At 48.0% G+C, this 18,944-nt stretch overlaps 6 protein-coding genes across 6 annotated transcripts; 2 read left to right on the top strand and 4 right to left on the bottom strand.

Moving 5' to 3' along the window:
- Positions 1–7: 7 nt before the first annotated feature.
- Positions 8–3,116, bottom strand: PGRI_094260 (Heterokaryon incompatibility; the record flags this gene model as incomplete). Its single annotated transcript, XM_040797139.1, has 3 exons — positions 8–1,078; positions 1,148–1,336; positions 1,395–3,116. 3 exons carry the CDS (start codon positions 3,114–3,116, stop codon positions 8–10), a joined length of 2,982 nt encoding a protein of 993 aa, XP_040649950.1.
- Positions 3,117–3,625: 509 nt separating this feature from the next.
- Positions 3,626–4,722, bottom strand: PGRI_094250 (Cytochrome P450; the record flags this gene model as incomplete). Its single annotated transcript, XM_040797138.1, has 4 exons — positions 3,626–3,772; positions 3,829–3,864; positions 3,914–4,322; positions 4,376–4,722. The coding sequence occupies 4 exons, from the start codon at positions 4,720–4,722 to the stop codon at positions 3,626–3,628; spliced, it is 939 nt and encodes a 312-aa protein (XP_040649949.1).
- Positions 4,723–6,724: 2,002 nt separating this feature from the next.
- Positions 6,725–11,417, top strand: PGRI_094240 (ATP dependent DNA ligase domain protein; the record flags this gene model as incomplete). The annotated part of the gene is made up of 8 exons (XM_040797137.1): positions 6,725–6,874; positions 6,921–6,957; positions 7,012–7,079; positions 7,133–7,515; positions 7,570–7,637; positions 7,695–7,757; positions 8,294–9,398; positions 9,449–11,417. 8 exons carry the CDS (start codon positions 6,725–6,727, stop codon positions 11,415–11,417), a joined length of 3,843 nt encoding a protein of 1,280 aa, XP_040649948.1.
- A 185-nt stretch (positions 11,418–11,602) lies between these two features.
- PGRI_094230 (anaphase promoting complex subunit CDC23) lies at positions 11,603–13,894 on the bottom strand (the record flags this gene model as incomplete). The annotated part of the gene is made up of 4 exons (XM_040797136.1): positions 11,603–12,711; positions 12,769–12,952; positions 13,010–13,733; positions 13,794–13,894. The coding sequence occupies 4 exons, from the start codon at positions 13,892–13,894 to the stop codon at positions 11,603–11,605; spliced, it is 2,118 nt and encodes a 705-aa protein (XP_040649947.1).
- Positions 13,895–14,391: 497 nt separating this feature from the next.
- erg20 (bifunctional (2E,6E)-farnesyl diphosphate synthase/dimethylallyltranstransferase) lies at positions 14,392–15,505 on the top strand (the record flags this gene model as incomplete). The annotated part of the gene is made up of 2 exons (XM_040797135.1): positions 14,392–14,511; positions 14,582–15,505. 2 exons carry the CDS (start codon positions 14,392–14,394, stop codon positions 15,503–15,505), a joined length of 1,044 nt encoding a protein of 347 aa, XP_040649946.1.
- A 680-nt stretch (positions 15,506–16,185) lies between these two features.
- Positions 16,186–17,907, bottom strand: PGRI_094210 (inorganic phosphate transporter; the record flags this gene model as incomplete). The annotated part of the gene is made up of 1 exon (XM_040797134.1): positions 16,186–17,907. The coding sequence occupies one exon, from the start codon at positions 17,905–17,907 to the stop codon at positions 16,186–16,188; it is 1,722 nt and encodes a 573-aa protein (XP_040649945.1).
- Positions 17,908–18,944: the final 1,037 nt, after the last annotated feature.

Below are 18,944 nucleotides of genomic sequence, written 5' to 3'. Positions count from 1 at the left end.
TGACCTTTCAAATTAGACAAATGGTTGTCCAATCTGTGCTGTCATCGCCCATTCCTAGGTAGGCCAACTCGTGGCAGAAGCATTCACCAATAAACTGAAAAGAGCTCTCCGTGCCGCTGACCTTGCGAATAACAAAAGGTACCTTGGCCCCCTTCATCACGCATATCATGTCGCCAACCTGAGTTGTCTCCGGGACCCAGGTTACCCCTCCAGCTTTTGTGACAGCCAGTCTTCGACCCACAGCGAGGGACTGGACTGCTTCGAAGAAGCCCTCATTGTCCTCCATAATTGTGACTCCTGGAACGATGCCTCCCTCTTCAAGGGCCCGTTTCAATGCGGGTTCAGTCGTGGCACTGCTCTGCTGGGCGGCGAGGAGAGCTAGAAAGGCAAAGTAGCACTGCCAAGTGGCTTTGCTCAGCCCATCTGGTCGAGAGTGCCAATGATGGAACCACTGCATGAAGTCACGGATCATGTGCCGCCACGACTTGATGCGTGCCGGCGGAGGAATAGGCAAACTGTCGGGCATGGCCATGGTGCCTTTCCATACCCTATCATAGGCCTCTTCATCATCTCCATTCGCATGCGGTGGGAGATACTGTGCGGGCTCCACGCCTATCTCCCGGCTCGTCATGCGCATCCACTCCTCGTGGAGCTGTTTGAATCCTCGTATTTCTGATCGGAGAGTAGAAACGGCAGAGATGGTGTCGAAGAAGCGACCAGTCAGCTCCAAAGTATTAGGGTCACTCTCCTCCCAAAATATCTCAGGTTGTACCTTTCTTATACCCCCAAAAACATTTCGGCCATGGTATTCTGGGCTAACCAAAGGCACAATACGATTATCCAATTTAATTGAATAGTCAGGGACCCAGGAAGGTAGACCGGTTACCCTGCCGCCTTGGCAGAATGCGTCGACGGAAGAAAGTAAGTCAAGGTTCTGATCGTGGAGCAAACATTGCACTGTAAAGGCGCGGTACGCTTCTGCTGTGGACAAGCTGTAGTCTGGGCTAGCTAGTGATCTGCTTTCGGCGACAGCGTGATCGTGACCCTCTTGTGCGCATGTCGAGTCACAACCGTCAATCTATATCTTGTAAGAATTATTTTTATGCCTCCGTTTCCTCAGATTAATGAGACAGGGAAATTCACGTACCCTTGGGGCCATATACTCCAGCCCGATGGCGTGGCGTGGTTCCACACCATTGGCCATCATAGAGACGGCAAGGAATATTTCGGCCGGCACGTGGCCTTCATCTCGCTGCAGACGTGAGTCATTCTCGATATCTTTTGGTCCGCTGTCGCCTCTGTCGTCCGCACCTTCTCCTGAGCTCGTCGAAACCTGCTGTTGACGCTAATCAGCCTCCTGAAAGCTCTACTGACTGCGATAAAGCTTTACTCACACGATTCCCTCCAACCGTCTCGGAAATACTATCTTTAGCAGGAGCTTCATCTTCGGTGTTTTGTGTGGCTTCTCCTTTACCAGAAGACAAAATTTCACTAGATGGATCAAAGCTATGTGGCGCCTGGTCAAGATCCTCATCAGAGTCGTTACTTCCGAAAGATGATGACGAGTCACCTGCAGTGCTCAAACAATTTTGCATCTCTTCAAATGCTTCAATCCTGTTTCTAAGGTATGGCGCATCTTCTGGGCCATATTTGCTGTCGACGTGCGAAGTACAAATGTCTTCATACAGCCATAGACTAGTTTCTAGATCTGTCGAGATACGACGAAATATGACCAATTCGTCTGAAGAGGCGATCTCATCTGTATCCTTGTCCAAAAAGCGCCGAATCGATGTTTGTTGACGATCGACTGCTTCCCACAACTTGGAGAACACGACCGATATCTCTTCCTGAGAGCCACCAGTGCAGCTCTCGAGTACACACTCTAACAAGCGAATGGCAGTCCTATAGTAGTGACTGACGTGTTCCACCAAAGCATCTATTCGTGTGCTCGCGGAAGATAGGGGCCCAAACCCTGCATGTTGCTCCCATTTTGTTTGAGCCCAGTTGATGGTCAACTTACGTATAAGTAGGGGGTCCGAGGTACTCAACCTCGCAAGCTCGTCTTGAGTAGCAGCGACGGGGACCTCCCCTAACGATACGGGACAATCAATTCGGGGGAGTGCATAGAAGGCGAATACTTTATCCAAGGGATCGGTAGACTCATATTCGCGGAGATCATATGCTAGTTGATACGGATCCACTTTCCTAATACTGAGTCCAAGGCGAGCCTGCATAGCGAGATCGCAGAATGATAGCAACCGCTTCGCCTCATCGAGAGAATCAATGTGCTGGGGTACAAGGCTTCTCATGACTTGACACACCCAGCCTAACCTTTCATAGGAGATAGATGGTCCGGTTAAGATGTTGGGAGATGGAAGCGATCCGCACAGGATTCTTGCATCTTTGGCGACAACTGTTTCCACCACGCACCAGAGGCGACGAAAAATCGGGCGCTTAAGAAAGCGTACAAAGGATTTGATGTCCTCAGACGATAGTATGTTAGTCGAAGATCTGCCATGCTTAATTTCTTCTACCATTCGTTGAACGGTCGTGATGGCTTTGTCGCTATCTTCATCGGCCTCACCAAGCCAAGCTATAACGTTTGTAGCACGCCGGTAAATGCGGGGGATCATCCTGGCATGAGACGAACGCTCGATGACATTTTCCTGGTTGATACAGATTGCATCGACCCAAAGCTTTACCGGCAGTCTTGCGTGGCGGATTCGCTGAAGGGCATCCCGGAGGCTGGTTGTGATCAGAAGTGTCTGATTATTGCAAAAGAGAGGATGCCGGAATTCGTATGACTTCCTCAGTGAGGAATCAATCAGTATTTTTTGGCCGGCCACGACCAAGTTTTCGTACTGGGACTCTATGCCAGAGTAGGAGAGCGCCCTGTATGGGGGTAGTGTAAATGCATCGAGACGATAAGACTGAATATTGCATTGGAGGGCCGACGAGCCCTTGCCAGGAAGGAGCTCCAGTAGGCGGAAATAGTCAGCAGTAGTTAGATCGGTATAGGTGTATGTCGGGGTAGGGTAGTCAAATGTCAAGGGTTCATCGTCGCTAACGACTATGGCGGTAGTGCGCTGGAGTCCGATTGAGTGCGCGGGATCCATCTGTAACTGTATAAGATGAGGTTCCCAATTTGGCAAGCAGGAGACGTGGATACCCACTAACGAAAAACACAGCCCCCCAATCAACTCCAGCCTCGTATTGGAAAATAAAAGCCAAATATGACTATGCCTAATTTAGAATTAGCGTGCTGTTAGTGAAATCGCTGTGATGATCAGTTACCCGACGATGCTTTACATCTAATCGTGTATTTCCAAGTATAGCTCTATTTATTCTATGATAACTAGCATGCTGATGCTTGTAAGCTAAACTTTTAAACTAATGACTGCGTCACTTCTGCCCACAGCAAAAATTGAGACAGCTCTTTCGGGATGGTGCGTTCAAAAACGGTGATTCGTCTTCATATCTTGTGTTGAGCTGATATCTTAAATATAAAGGTAGACCTAGGTCCGGATGAAGAATAAATTGGGATGAACAGAGAATCGGCCGATGACTGTAAGAAAAATGCCCCTCAAGTGGTCATTTAGCTTTCCCAGACGTTTTAACATGTCCACTACTTTCGATAGACGCGGATGTGCATGGGCGCTGGCTTGTAGAACCAAAACCCGCTGGTCTCTAGATCCTTCTCTGGACTTGATAGTTCAAGGCGATATGAACGAAGCAGCTCTGGAATGACCTTATAAAGTTCGCACAGCGATATCTGATCAACGGTCAACCTAGATCCTGGATTTCATATGGGAGAGTGATTGCACTTACATTCTTTCCCATACACATCCTTGACCCAGCTCCAAACTGTAAAGACGGTTAACACACGCTCTAAGCTTTAGTTGGATTAACTTACCTGAAGAATGTATTTATTCATCTTATCGGCATCTGGCTTCAGCCATCGATCCGGGTTGTATTCCTCCGCATCATCTCCAAAGACTGTTTTGTCGAGGTGCACGACAGTCGGGTTAATTCCCACACGGACTCCGCCGGGAATCCACTGCCCTGAAATACTGCAACCATTTGATGGTACTTTTCGAGGCATTGTAAGTGCCACGCTAGGATGCAAGCGAGCGCCCTCCTTAACACACGCGCTCAAATAAGGTAGTTTGCTCGCTTCGTGATACGATATCGGAAAGCTCAACTCGCCACGCTGTGTGGCCTGAACAATCTCGTTGTTGAGGGCTGCGTAGACTCCCGGGTTCTTCAAGATATAGTATAAAGCCGTGGACAGATGAATTGCTGTTGTATCACTCCCAGCAAAACTTAAAAGCTCTTAGTTTTCTGGATTCTTGCTCCGGGTATCAATTAAACTTACTATCCTCCGAAGGCCTCGAGCTTCACATCATCGATCTGGAAATCAAGCTTCTCACCTTGATCGCGATGAATGTTAAATACTTTAGATATGATATCAGTACGTCGAATCACACTGTCATCAGAATTTGACGCTTGAACATGACTCTGAACAGCAGAGTCCGCTGCAGTCGCTAGGTCATTCAAGGCAGACAGGGCCTTGCGGGTCTCGGCAAACAACACCCCAACAAGCATGAAGAAAGATCGAAGGTAAGATGGCATGACAGCTGAAATGGCCATGGCCGGAATCAGTGTATCAGTGGACTTCATTATCCCAAGATGGTCGCCTCTTGCTTTCATTAAACCGAACATTTTGCTGAATTAAAGCTCTCCAATAACATCGTAAGCGTACCTATTCTATTAGATATCAATAATAATGAAATAAATCGTATTGCTCACATTCGTGTCCACTCGAGCAGGTCAATGGAAGCTTTGGCGTCTGCAACATCTTCAAGTTGCTGTAGTAAAACTTCTGTGCATTTATTGACGTAGGGCTCCGACTGAAGAATGCTCTGCATAGTATACACGCCGTTCACGATACGGCGCCGCTGAGCATGGACTTTTTCATCTGTTGATGTAAAATGATCTGGATATCGGGCTGAGCAAATCATTTTAGTTCTGGTCAATAATGCTCCCCTGAAGAAATATCTTACTATATGGTGCGCGAAAAGCCAAATAGAAATCACTCTACGGAAAAGTCAGATTACTTTCTTAAAAACGGCATTTCTTTCCCCTTCTTTCTCTTATTCGCTAACCTTTATAAAGCCTGAATTCACTCCATAAATTATTTTTATGGCCTCGGGGTCGCTTATCGAAAGCTCATTTGGGGCAATTCGCACAACATGGCCTGGTCGACAATCAAAAAAGCACAAGCTTGAACTGGGAGAATATCGTACCATACCGTGCATGCAGCAACCTTTGAGTTTCGTGCGGATTGCCGCGAATAACGGAGCGCACAATCCAGGCTCTTGACACAGAGGCCCAGAATGGACCTGGAAATCGTGCGAGTGGGTGGAACACCCGCGTGTAAACAATCCATCCAGCGCAATATGTAGCAAGCAAAAGGCCGAGGGCATGTAGCCAGTTGTAGAATGTTAGTTTCCCGATTGTTTCAAAATTTCCCATTGTGCATCCAGAATGGTAAAAACCTGTAGGAGAGAGAGTTACCCATGTCAAGTTTGACAGTATCCTTTATAAGTGAGGCAGACATACGCATAGTAATCTATTAGCTATTATATTGGATTATTCTGGACGAATGCCATCGATGTCCACTTAAAAATAGCCTTTTATTGACGTTTCTGGGAAGAAAACTTGGCTAATGAAGTGCGAACAAACGAGGCTGTGTGCGCCTTCCTGGTATGCCCCTTAGTAGGATGGGGGCCACATATAGATTCGGCTATTCCCTCCGAATATCGTTATAAAATACAATGGAAGATTAAGTCTGCCCCCTGAAACACACCTTTTATGGTATGGCTACATGGTTGTTTTGCATTAATTTATCCGGTTCGCTGTTATTGAAAGGCTAGGGACGCTAGGCTGAGTCGGCTTTTACTTAGGGGGCTAGTGTCTTGAGTAGCGCGCCTTGCAAAAATTCATGGAATAAACGGCAAAAATGGCACGCTTCATACGCCCGAAATTTGACAAAGAACAGTGTGAATTCCAAATTGTATCGATATGTATGAGTGTTTTGGTCTACATAGCTTTCAGGTTTATCCAAGGCGCATAGAATGATTGGGACAATGTGTACTCCGGAGTAGTATTAGAAGGTTGGCCCCCGGTCAGGCTAAAATGGGGCCAAACTAAAAGATCTCCTCGCCAGTTTAGATTGATTACTATGTTGTACGTGAAGCTGGGGTCACCCTAGGGTCCTTGGGGTGTTGCCCGCACGGATAGTGGACAGATCCTTCTTCTCTTCCTTATGGCGATGACTACTTCCATCTAGCGACAATGAACATGCGATGCTACATAAAGGGGACCATTATGCACATCGTGCTGCTTTTGGCAGCAATAGCTAATGCATCGGATATGCCATCCTGCGCAGTGAGATTGATTCTGGTTCCTGGCTTTGAATTGTGCTAATATTCTACTTTGGAAAGATTGCATGGCTATTGGAATCGAAGATTCGCCTTGCACTTTGACCAATACCACTTGTATCTGCGCAGATACCCCATTGCAAGCCAATTTGACAGCTTGTGTGCAAATGACCTGCACCGTCAAGGATAGTCCAAGTAGGAGATCGCTCATTTTAAGACCGGGAAAACATAATCAACTTCGCTGATCTATCAACTAAGGTACGGCAAACGCCACGAGTACCATGTGCCATAGCCCAATCCGCAACGAGGCCAATGTCATCACCATCACAAATTCAGTGTTTGGGGGGTTAGCAATTGTTGCAACCTTGATTCGAAGTCTGGAGTTCCACAAGCATTTTGGTCTAGAAGACATTTTTGTGATATTTGGACTAGTAAGAACTTACCCGCAATCATAATGGCTTCTGTTGACTCTCGTAGCTTTTCAGTGTTGGGATGGGTATACTGGAATTTTTCAGTGAGTATTCCGCAGTTGTCGATGTACTTGACTTCCTGGTACTAATTTTGAAAGTGATTGATGCTGGTTACGGACGAGATATCTGGACAATATCTTTCTCAAATATCACCCTTATCCTGAAGGTCTGTCTACGTAACATCTAACACCTGTTACGAGAACTCACAATTTTCTCTAGTATAATTGGATCGTTGAGATGCTCTATGTTGGCGCGATTACCTCCATCAAGATGGCCTTCCTCAGTCTCTATCTCCATATTTTCCCGAATTTCGGCCTTCGAAATGCGATATACATCGTGATGGGAATAGTGGTCGCTTATTTCTTCGCCTTTTTCTTCGGAGTTTGTTTCAACTGTTTACCTGTGTCTTACATCTGGACCTCCTGGGCAGGTGAAACAAAGGGTAGTTGTCTCAATTTCAATGCCTTTGGGATTGCGTGCGCAGTGATCAATATCGTTCTCGATGTGATTGTCATGGCCTTGCCTCTCCACGATATCATGAAGCTGAACCTTAGACCAATGAAGAAGGTTTTGGTCATGCTTATGTTTTGCACGGGATTTTTGTGAGTCAACTTTACTAGCTATGCGAATAGACTACTGACAAAATTTGGTTTCAGCATCACCATTGTAAGCATCATTCGCCTCAAGTCAGTGGTGACATTTGCCCATACAACCAATGCAACCTGTATGTCCTTCAAGGCTGGAGATTAAGATAATCAAACTTACTGATGTATGACCACAGATGATTTTGTACCGGTTGCATACTGGTCACTCATCGAAAGCTACACAGCAGTGTTCTGTGTCAGTATGCCGGCAATTCGCCGGTTGTTTAATCGCCTTCTCTATACCTGTTTTGGCATTCAAAACTCGTATCAGGTAAAATCAGAAACCTATGGTAGAAGTCAGGGGCTGCAGCGTCCGACGCGCTCCAAAAATCTGTCAATTGGGGGAAATATCAAGGCATCCTCCAGTCAGGAGCCTCTATCTCGCCAAGATTCCGGTTTGGTGGAGCTGGTGAATGTTAAAAGGGTAGTGTCATAATATTGAAACCTATATCAGACCACTGAAAGGACAGTGCACTTAAATTTGTCTAAAAAGCCCCAAGATAACAATAATTCAACTGTCTATTGTCACTCCAATTCCGTATAGTTCTATAAATGGACTAAAGTGGTCACGTGCTCACGTGTCATCGCTCTTTCTCTTTTCGCGTTCCGAGTCTCCACAGTCTCGAGTTTTAACTTGACAGATCACTTCATCCATGTCGAGTCACTAGGTGACTCGCCTGAATATGGGCCATGAGCTTCAAATTCACCCACTTGTGTGATCTTCTATCCAAACTAGACGACAACAAAACGGCCAAGGCATGCACGGCCGCCAGGAACGAGAACCCGGACATTAGAACAGTCGCCCAGTGGTTCTCTCGGCATGAACGGACCATCCATAATGCCGGAACTGACCGTGCAGCGTTGCTCTCGTGCATGTTCCCTGAAAAACGAACGGACCGAGTATACTGGCTGCAAGCCATGCAGCTATCAAGAATTATCGGCCGCTGCTTAGGTTTGGGATCGTCGAGACTTTCCGAACTCAATCGATGGCAAACCCCTGGTGGTTCTGATCTCGGAGGCTGTGTCGAAATTGTCATGCGGCAAGCCGAGAATTACATTCCGGTCGGCCAGGAGTTGTCGGTAGAAGAAATCGATCGTGCCATGGCTATGATTGCATCACGTTGCCGGTTCTCTGGTCCTAATGTCCGCCGGAATCGTACAGCTGTAGATGTCGATGAGACTCTATCAAAACTGTACCGTCGATCAAGTAGCCGTGATGCCAAATGGCTCACTCGCATGATTCTGAAAAGCTACTCTCCCATTGTTTTCCCAGAAAGTTATACCTTGAAGAAATTCCACTTCCTTCTGCCACAATTGCTCCAACTTCAGAATTCCTTTGATGGGGCATTGGAGATTCTGGCTTCCGATCCAATAAGCAACTTTCCTCCAAATCCGGATCCCCAAGCAGCCCGAAGTCTTAGCATCATTGCTTTACGACATATGCGCCCTCGTCCTGGCATCAAGGTGGGACGACCTGATTATTACAAAGCCCGGAGTATCAAACATTGCCACCAAATGGCCAACGGTCGGCGAATGAGCATTGAACGGAAATACGATGGTGAATACTGTCAGATCCACGTCGATCTCTCTAACAAGTATACCCCCATTCAGATTTTCTCTAAAAGTGGCAAGGAATCTACCGCAGATAAAGATAAGATTATACCTGTGATAGAAGAATCACTTGGCATTGGATTACCTGACTGCAAATTTACGCAACGCTGTATCGTGGAGGGAGAAATGCTTGTATGGAATGATCAGACTTGCGAATTGATGGATTTCAACAAAATCCGGAGGTTTATTCCACGATCCGGCACAATGCTTGGTGTTGATAATGATTCTCCGTAAATGGCGATTCCTTTAAAATCATGGATCTCTTTGCTAATCGATCTAGGCCGCAACCGTACGAGCACTTGATGATCATGCTATTTGACATTCTCCTCCTCGATAACGACGTATGCCTTGCGAAGCCTCACCGGGAAAGACGATTGCTTTTACAGAAAGTGGTGAAGACCATCCCTGGCCGGGCGAATCTCGCCCATCAGGAAGTTCTAGACTTCAACCGCGTTGATAGCTATCACCGGCTCGAAAAGACCTTTGAGAAAGCGTTTACTCAACATTGGGAAGGGTGTGTGTTGAAGGCTTCCGACGAGCCTTATTTTCCGATATACTCCACTGGTGTCGATACTATGTTTGGGCGATGGATCAAACTCAAGAAAGATTATATACCCGGTCTTGGAGACACATTAGACCTGGCGTTGATCGGAGGTAGCTACAACGCCCGGGATGCTCCTGATCTAAAGCAAATAAAGAAGCTGAAATGGACTCACTTTTTCGTTGGCTGTCTTCTAAACAAGGATCGTGTCAAGCAAGGCGATTCTTCGCCACATTTCCGAGTGGTTGATGTGATTAACCGACACTGCATGAGCATTCAGATCATGCAAACCCTCAATCAAATGGGCGAATTCTATGCACGTGAACCTGAATCATTCGAAGGCTTCCAAGTTGAGTACGGGCACAGCAACCTGCCCGTTGCAACCACATTCTTCAAGCAGCCTTTCATCGTCGAAATGCTGGGCAGTGGATTTGAAAAGCCGTCCGGCGCGAGATACTTCACGCTTCGATTTCCTCGGATTTTGAAGATCCACTCAGACCGAACCCTAGAAGAATGTACATCGTTCCAGGAACTACTGCTTTCGGCAGAAGATGCCCGGGCTGTGCCTGCGGATGAACTTGAAGAACGTGAGAAATGGTCAAAACGCCTCAAAATTGCAAGTGGACTCGATCAGTACATTGTGCGATCTCGAAGTCCAGAAGCTACTTGTTCAGACACCGACGACGAGACGAATCCCTCGTCATCCCAGGTTCCACCTGCTACCACTACTTCCGGGGAAAGCTCTACGGATGTATGCCCATTGATGGAAGGCCCGCATGGTTATTCAACAAGGCAAAACAGCCACAATCGATCATCCAATGATCATCCAATGTCCCCTCTAGTCTACATCGATGAGACAAAACTTCACACTGGAGATCGGAATACTATTCTTGAGACCAGTGTAATCGTGAACGAGAACCTGTCGTCTCGTGGAAACACCAGCCAGAAGGATGGAAAGGTTACAACGCAAGAATCTTCGAGCTTTTTACAAATAACCAGTTTCATCTCCGCGCATGAAGAGCAATCCCAAGAATCACACCAGGCGCAGGAACGGCTCTCGGGGAAGATATCGATGCCTACATCATCCAAACAGAAACGCAATATTTCACCCCAATCTCCTTTAACAACCATTCCAATATGGGCGCCTGAAACCTCGCTGGGCAGCTTTACACTTCCCCAAATTGATGAACATCCCAGCAATGATCGTCAATCCTGTGATTTGGATGAATTTGTTCGGTGTCTCTGCTCTAATGAATCTGCTTCCTCCCTCGAAAGATCAAACCCCTATGCTGCATCACAGGGGACACGGTTTGGCATTATCCTGTTCGATCCCAGAACAACTCGACTAGGCAAAGAAATGCACCGTCTCGCCACGACTCTTTCCAGTTTCGTTCATACTGCAACAAGGTCGATCCCCTCCATGGGAAGCATATTCTTTTTGGGCTCGAGCATGTTGGAACGTGATCTACGCCCCGGCGACCTTCGTTTCTGCCTGCGTGATACGTGGAAAGATATTGGACGAGATCATTTCTATGGTTGCCTTTCATGGAATCTCAGCAAGCGATCTGATGGTGCATCCACCACAAGAAAGAAGCACTGCTCTCAACCAACCACCCCGTGGATTGAGATAACCTTCGACGAAACAGCCATTGCTGTGTTGGGTGAGTATACTTCGATGGAACCCCTGGCTCATGTTTTATATAAGTGATACCCCCTCTTTTCACGAATGCCAGTCCTACTGGCCGTAAGCACTCTTAATACAGAAAGCCACTAATACTGGCCTTGCTTTTGCAAGATGAAAATGAGCGTTACAATCGTAGCTATTATTCATAAAGGCCAGTAAAACGTTTCGCTGTCATGATAATCCATAAATATCTCAATCAATCGATGCAGTTAGGTCGCATCCTCCCTTCTCGCCCGTACATCCCTCATCAACGCCTTGGCTTCCTCCACTTCAATCCCATCCTGGCACAGCTCGCTGGCCAGTTGATCCGCACGATCAAGATCACCGTTCCGCGACGCATATTGTGCCAACCACAAGCGTGCCTTGGACGTAGTTGCTGTAACACCAGTGCCATTCCATGTCTCACTAACAATGGAGTCATCGTTCTGTACAACAAATGATTCAGCCTTTGCACGAGGTTTACGATTACGACGATGTCGTTGCGATAGATCAGGGTCTTCGTCTCCTGAATGCTCGATCTCGGCATCGCTTTGAGAGCCATGCTCCGAGGTAGAGGAGTCATCGTCATCGACAGTTTCATTGACAGGAGCGCCAGACTCTTGTTGAAGCGTGAGTTCCATGTATGCTGCAGCTTCCTCTTCGTCGCCGAGACGCTCGTACAGTGTCGCGATCTGGTGCAGGGTTTCAGGGTCGAGGATCTTGCGCCCAGAGCCGGGGTTTGCGCCGGTGCCAGCTTGTCCGCCATCATCTGGCTGTAATGACCCGGCCACCAATGCACGCTTTAGAGCTTGAATACTCTGTTCCACTCGGCCCATCTTCGCGTAGCATGAGCCGACTGCCTGCCACATCTTTGGGTCGTATGGACGTAGTGCTGCGGCGCGCTGGTAGTAAAACAGAGCGTAGAAAGACATATCTAAAACTTCGTAGGCCTGTCCGAGACCATACCAGGCGCGGTAATCCTTACGGTTGACATCGACAGCTCGACGGTACGATTCAATGGCAGTGTGAGTATTCTTCATTTCGATGTATTCATGGCCCATGAGGGTCCACGCAGATAAGAAGTTCCGGTCGAGGGTAAGTGCACGTCGGAAGTACATTACTGCCTTTTCATGTTCGGATTTCAATGAGTAGTAGTTACCCACGACACAGCAGGTTTCTGGGCGGAATTTGTCGGTGGCGGTTGCGACCTGAGCGATGAACGCAAGTTGAGGTCGCTGGTCCATCACGTAAAGGATGTTCGAGTAGTGATCTAGACTGTCTAAACGGTGTGGTGATGTGGCCAGAATGCCTTCGAAAATATGGGATGCTTCTTCGAAGTCTTCATAATATTAGACCACGGATCAATCGCGCGTTTCGCCGGAGCTGGGGTATTTACCTTTCGAGTGGTATAACAGCAATGCGTGCTGTGTTTTGAGGAATGCGCTTTCTGGGAACATTGACTGTAGCTCGGAGAGTGACCTGTATGTGTCTTCTGTGGCCTGGTACAGCTCCTGGCTGCAGTAGACGTAAAATATTAAGCTCATGATGTTTTGCGGCAGAAGTTCGAGGATTTGTTTCAACTAGTAGAATTAGTATCTTAGTATCGACGGAAGGAAATCCTGATGGGAATAACTTACATCTTCTGTACTGCCCAGGAGGTCATTCAGTTCCTGCCAGGCACCCCAATGGTATGGGTTTTGATGCACACAACGGATGAGCCATTTCTTCGCTAGCTCTTCATTCCGTCCTTTTAACAAAACGACAGCGTAGAGATACTCCAGCCATCCCTGGCCCTGATCATCTAGCCCCAGCGCAGTTCTTTCAGATAGGTATCCGTCTAAACCTCTGGCGAGACCCGACAACTCTCGATTGACAGCCATCCCACCATCTGCTGGACCTAACACCATCTCCGTTTCCTCTTCCTTGCGCTTCTCTCCGGCTAAATATTTGGCGTACAGGGCGAGGAATAACGATTTCTGGCTGAGCTTCGGATATGGGTTTTGTTGTATTTGGGTCTTTTGAGTCTTTGAGCTTTGAAACGGCGAAGCTTTGTCCTTGCCCTTGTGTGAAGTCCGCGGTGGCCTCGACTTGGAGTTAGGCGAGGTAACCGACAAAGGAACGGGCGGTGTTGTCGGAGGAAGGAATACGGCCGCGCATCGGTCATATTCACGGGTATCGAAGTAAGATTTGGCCAGTAGGTATTTGTAGGACTCTTGCGCTTCAAGGGCAGCTTCTACTGGGTCACGCACTTTGAGGTAAGGATTTGTTGCTGGCGAAGGAGGATCTGAAATCTCCATTGGAGACTCAAGATCTGTGTCATCATGGTCTAAAGGTCGGAGGGAATCGAGCATTTCGGCGGCCCTGAATTGGTCAACAGCATTAGTACGTCGGGCCTGTATAAAGAAAGGCAGCTGATCTTACCATTTTGATGATTGATAAAGGCATCGCTCAGAACATTTGATAGCAGCATTTTCCAGCTGGTACATGAGCTCCCGGATTCCGTCATCGGTAGGCTCTTCCATGACGGGCGTCTTTCTCGCAAATGTGTAGAGGTGCTGTAAGGCAGGACGTTCAAACGTAGCTTTGTGGCACCGATGTGGCTCTAAATGTATCAAGCAATTTTGCGACAATTCGATATCATGCTTCTTTTAGTTAAACAAAGCTCACCACAGCGGGTCCGGTGTAAATAAAAGGTATTGGCCCTCGTCGCGTTGTTGATACGGATGAACAAGCAACACGCATAACCTGAGAAAGGACAAGAAGAGTAGCAAAGATACCGAGCACGCTATTAATGCTAGCAGGGTCTAAAACAAGCTGAAGATCATTCAATGGCCTTGATGAATCCACATTTGTCCGCGGGTTGCGCCTGGAGAAACAGCAACATGAGAACAAACAGGACAAACATTGCAAACATGACAAATGGTCCCTCCGCGGGGAAATGGTCAATGGGGCCTTTTATTGTTGGGAACGTTTTCGTCCTTGTCAGACCATTGCCAATTTTCCCTCACACTTTTTCATCATGGCTTCTACTACCAAGCGCGCCGAATTCGAGGCTATTTTCCCTGCATTGCGGGAGGATCTCCTTGCGCACGCAAAGCGCTACAATCTCCCCGAGAATGCGCTCCAGTGGTTCGAGAAGGTAAGCAAACCGTCTTGATTGACTATTCTCAATGCAACATCATGACTGACAATGTAATTGTGTTTTATAGTCCCTCAATGTCAATGTTCCCGGTGGTAAGCTCAACCGTGGCCTCTCGGTCCCTGATACCGGCCTTGCTCTCCTGAAGACGCCCCTGACCAAGGAGCAATTCGAGCATCTCAGCATTCTGGGCTGGATGACTGAGTTGCTTCAGGCTTTCTTCCTGGTCAGCGATGACATGATGGACTCCTCTATCACCCGTCGTGGCCAGCCCTGCTGGTACCGTCACGAGGGTGTCGGTCAGATCGCCATCAACGACTCCTTCATGCTAGAGGCGGGTATCTACCTCATCCTGAAGCAGCGCTTCCGCTCGCACCCTGCCTACATTGATATCGTCGAGCTCTTCCACGAGACCACCTGGCAGACCGAGCTTGGTCAGCTTTGTGACCTCATTACCGCCCCCGAGGACGATGTCAACCTTGACAACTTCTCTCTGGAAAAGTACATGTTTATTGTCACCTACAAGACGGCTTACTACAGCTTTTACCTCCCCGTCGCTCTGGCCCTTATGTACCTAGAGCTGGCTACCGAGGAAAACCTCAAGCAGGCCCGCGACATTCTCATTCCTCTGGGCCAATACTTCCAGATCCAGGACGACTACCTTGACAACTTCGGTGACCCATCCGTCATTGGCAAGATCGGTACCGATATTCAGGACAACAAGTGCTCTTGGCTCGTTAACCAGGCCATCCAGCGCTGCACCCCCGAGCAGCGCGAACTCCTGGATGCTTCTTACGGCCGCAAGGATGCTGCTGAGGAGGCCAAGGTCAAGGCCCTTTACAACGAGCTTCAGCTGGAGAAGGTGTACAGGGAATACGAGGAGAAGACTGTTGGCGAGCTGCGCGCCAAGATTGCCGCCGTCGATGAGACTAAGGGTTTGAAGAAGGAAGTCTTCGAGGCTTTCCTTGGTAAAATTTACAAGCGCACCAAATAGAGGATTATCCTCGTCGTGTTTAGAAGGATACCCGTCGTTCGACTGGATCGTGACGATGTAACATTTCAAAACGCCTACACACGAAGCTGAACATGTCCGGCGGTAAATGATCTCTTCTTCTTGGATTTATTTCTTCGGATTCAGTCTCTCGGCTTTAATACTACATACATACCTTAGAATGAGATGGACATTTCTTTCAGCAACAAAACTAATTCCAGGAACGATGCTATCTCAATGAAAATGAATATGTATATATTTACAGGTGGAAATAAAATATTCCTCGCAAAGATATCAAGCAGTAACCAGGACTAAATTGCGAAGCTGTCTGGTCTTCCTTGTAGAACATCCTTCAATTGATGCGTTTATAATGGAACCAGAAAGAATTGGCAGGCTCAGATTCGTGTTCGACACTGCAATGTGACTTGAAATTGCAAGAGTGATACAATATGCAGCTTGTATGCAGAAAAGGCATAGAAGGGTGTCAAACTGCATTAGCCCTAATATCGATTGTAGCACGGAGTACAAGACACTTCTATCGCATTTCAACGTAGGATTTAACATAATGAATACAAAATATGTGATTGTTTTATGTGAACTAGAATTAATAAAATAGAATATGTGACAGAATTCTAAGAAACAACCTGAAACATCCAGGCTGTATCCGAAGATAGGGGTATCCTTTACAGATGAGGGGCATTCAATGCCATCACGCAAAGCAGTCCAGAAACCAATCCGGCACAAGGCAAAGTCAAGACCCAACCACCAAAGATAAAGGCAAGTTGCTTCCAGTTGACAGCGCCAAGATCATAGTTCATGAGAGCAACTCCCATAGAGGCACCAGTCAAGCACTGAGTAGTGGAAACAGGCAAGCCAAGTCTTGAAGCCAAAAGCACAGCGACAGCAGCTCCAAGTTCAACACTGAAGCCACGGGTGGGCGACATCTGGGTGATCTTGTTTCCAAGAGCACGAACAATGTGGTATCCGAAGAACCAGAATCCAAGACCGAGCAGCAGACCAGCAACAACCAAGAACCAGGTAGGGGTAGGTGCCTTGGTCTCGACAGCGCCAGCGTGGTATGTACTGTACACAGCAGCCCAGGGTCCAACAGCGTTGGCCACGTCATTGGAACCGTGTGCAATGGACATCATCATGGCTGAGACAACCTGGCAGTATGTCCAGAGATGTTCGACGCGGTCGTCATACCGGTGGGCACGTGCGTGGATTGCACGCAGCTCAGACGAGTCGTGTGTGACCACATCACGGGTGACACCCTGAAGGAAAGCATATTTCAGGTAACCAAAGGCCTTCTTGGGATTGGTCCAGGACAGTTCTCGGACAGGGTCGAGGAAACGTTCAGCTGGTTCGAGATGCTTCTTGCGAGGGGCGGTTGCCGGTCTGATCTTCTCCTCGTCATCTCCAACGTGGCCCGCGCTAGACATTGCTGTAATTTCCGGGGTAGCGGTGACAGAGTCTGCATTTGATGAAAAGTTTTCCTTGGCTGCATCGTGTTGGCCGGCACGGACTTCGCCGTAGGAATCTTCATAGTAGTTGATCACGGCCTCGTCGCCCTTTCCGGGGAAGTATAGGGGTGGGTTCTCTTTCAGCAGTAGGGGGCCGAGGGGGATGTGGTAAAACTTGACACGGGCATCGTTTTGAACGAGACGGCGCTTGAAGTATGGCATGAAGAAGACGTGGGCAATGACGAAACAGCCAACGAACACACCCAGGATAATACCAACTGCCTTGCCAGCACCAAACTCCTCCAAAGATGGTGCCGTGGGGGCTTCGATGACGATGAAGAGGGCGAGGATGGCTCCGGTCGTGGCAAGGTAGTAAGGAATCATACGCATACCGCACTTGAAGGGATCCTTGCGTTCAAGGACAGAGTACTTGAGAGTACCGAAAATGATAGCCGAGAATCCAGCTGCAACGAGAGGGGCAATACCCCAAGATGCAGCAACCTGGGAGACACTTCCCTTTGACCAGGCCCAGTTGATGTCAGCCTGGGAAGCAAAACCAACACCGACGAGGGCGCCGACGATAGTCTGCGTCGTCGAGACAGGCCAGCCCATTCCAGTGGCGAACATCAACCAACTAGCACTGCCAATCTCGGCACAGCCCATGGCCAGCATGAGCGCACCAGGCTTGCCATCGAAGCGGTCGATGTCGATGATTCCGTTCTTGATTGTATCGGTGACTCGCTTGCCCATGGCTACTGCGCCGATGAACTCAGTGAAGATAGCCAGGACACCGGCCGTGGCCATGTTGAGTGTCCGGGCGGCGACAGATGTGGCATAGGCGTTGGCGACATCGTTAGCACCGTTACCGAAGGCACTGAAAATGAAAGCGATTGTGGTAATGGCTAGGATCCAGTCATACTTCGCGGTGACTAGAGGAATCATGGCGGCGAAGTGGTGTGTGTTTGACCACACAAGGGGAATCTGGAGGAAGAGATAATGGTATGATTCTAGCTGTCTACAAACTTCCAGGATTTATGGTGTCCTTATACGATCTGCAAACTCAGCATGGCTATTGCCAAGTGCAGCTTGTGATAGAACCTTTTGCTGAATATGGCTTTAATCCATATGGAGCTCCATGGTGATTCCATTTCTAGCCCATAATACAGATATTATTGACAGCGTGCACTTTTAACTACGGTCATTGGTTGATCGCGGGGCGGACTTTTCCAATAACCAGAGAACGGCGGGTGTTGGCGCCAAGGCTTGGTAGCGGACGCCAAGAGCGGACCAAGTACGTTTTCCGGCGACGATATACGGTTAATGGATCATCTAGACCAATCATATCGGGTATATTGGCACGTTATTGCATACTGAGCTGCCATTGCACGCTTGAGAGAGCTTGACGTGGGTGCAGCATGGGCGCCCAGAGTCTTGGGGGTCTAGGTTTCTCTGGAGATGCACAGCCTACCCTTGGCATCATGTTAACTGCTGGTTTCAAATGTCTGGGCAGCTGTGCGGTCGTGTGATTTCGCAGAAGACTTTTCGTTTCCAGCATTGGCAATGAAGATTGGCATCTCGAGCAGTCCACAAAGGAAATTTGAAGATGTTTCTTCTAACAGGAAAGTCCACGTGCTCTTATGCTAGAATACCACGTGGGAGACTTATACTCGCATACAACATGCGATTCTTTACATTATATGCTTGGCTAAATAAAAAGGCAACCTCCAGGGCTTTGCATTGGCGCTGTGGCCCAATACCTTGGGGAGAGAGGCACCCGTGGTATAGCGGTCTCGATTCTCGATACGAAGTGACCATGTTTAACGAGCTTGGCGATTTGGGGTTCGGTGATCAAGAGGAATTGCCTCTTTTATAAGATTAATCCGCGAGGGAGAAAGCTACGATATGCTCCGGTCCAAGTAGACTGATTCATCAATTGAATGATTTGACATTCAATAATTGCCAACACCTTCTATATGATG

Source organism: Penicillium griseofulvum (genome assembly GCF_001561935.1).
Source record: "Penicillium griseofulvum strain PG3 chromosome Unknown contig_15, whole genome shotgun sequence".
In the NCBI taxonomy this organism is placed as follows: Eukaryota; Fungi; Ascomycota; class Eurotiomycetes; order Eurotiales; family Aspergillaceae; genus Penicillium; species Penicillium griseofulvum.
The sequence above is the reverse complement of the archived record's forward strand: the minus strand, read 5'-3'. Positions and strand labels throughout refer to the sequence as shown.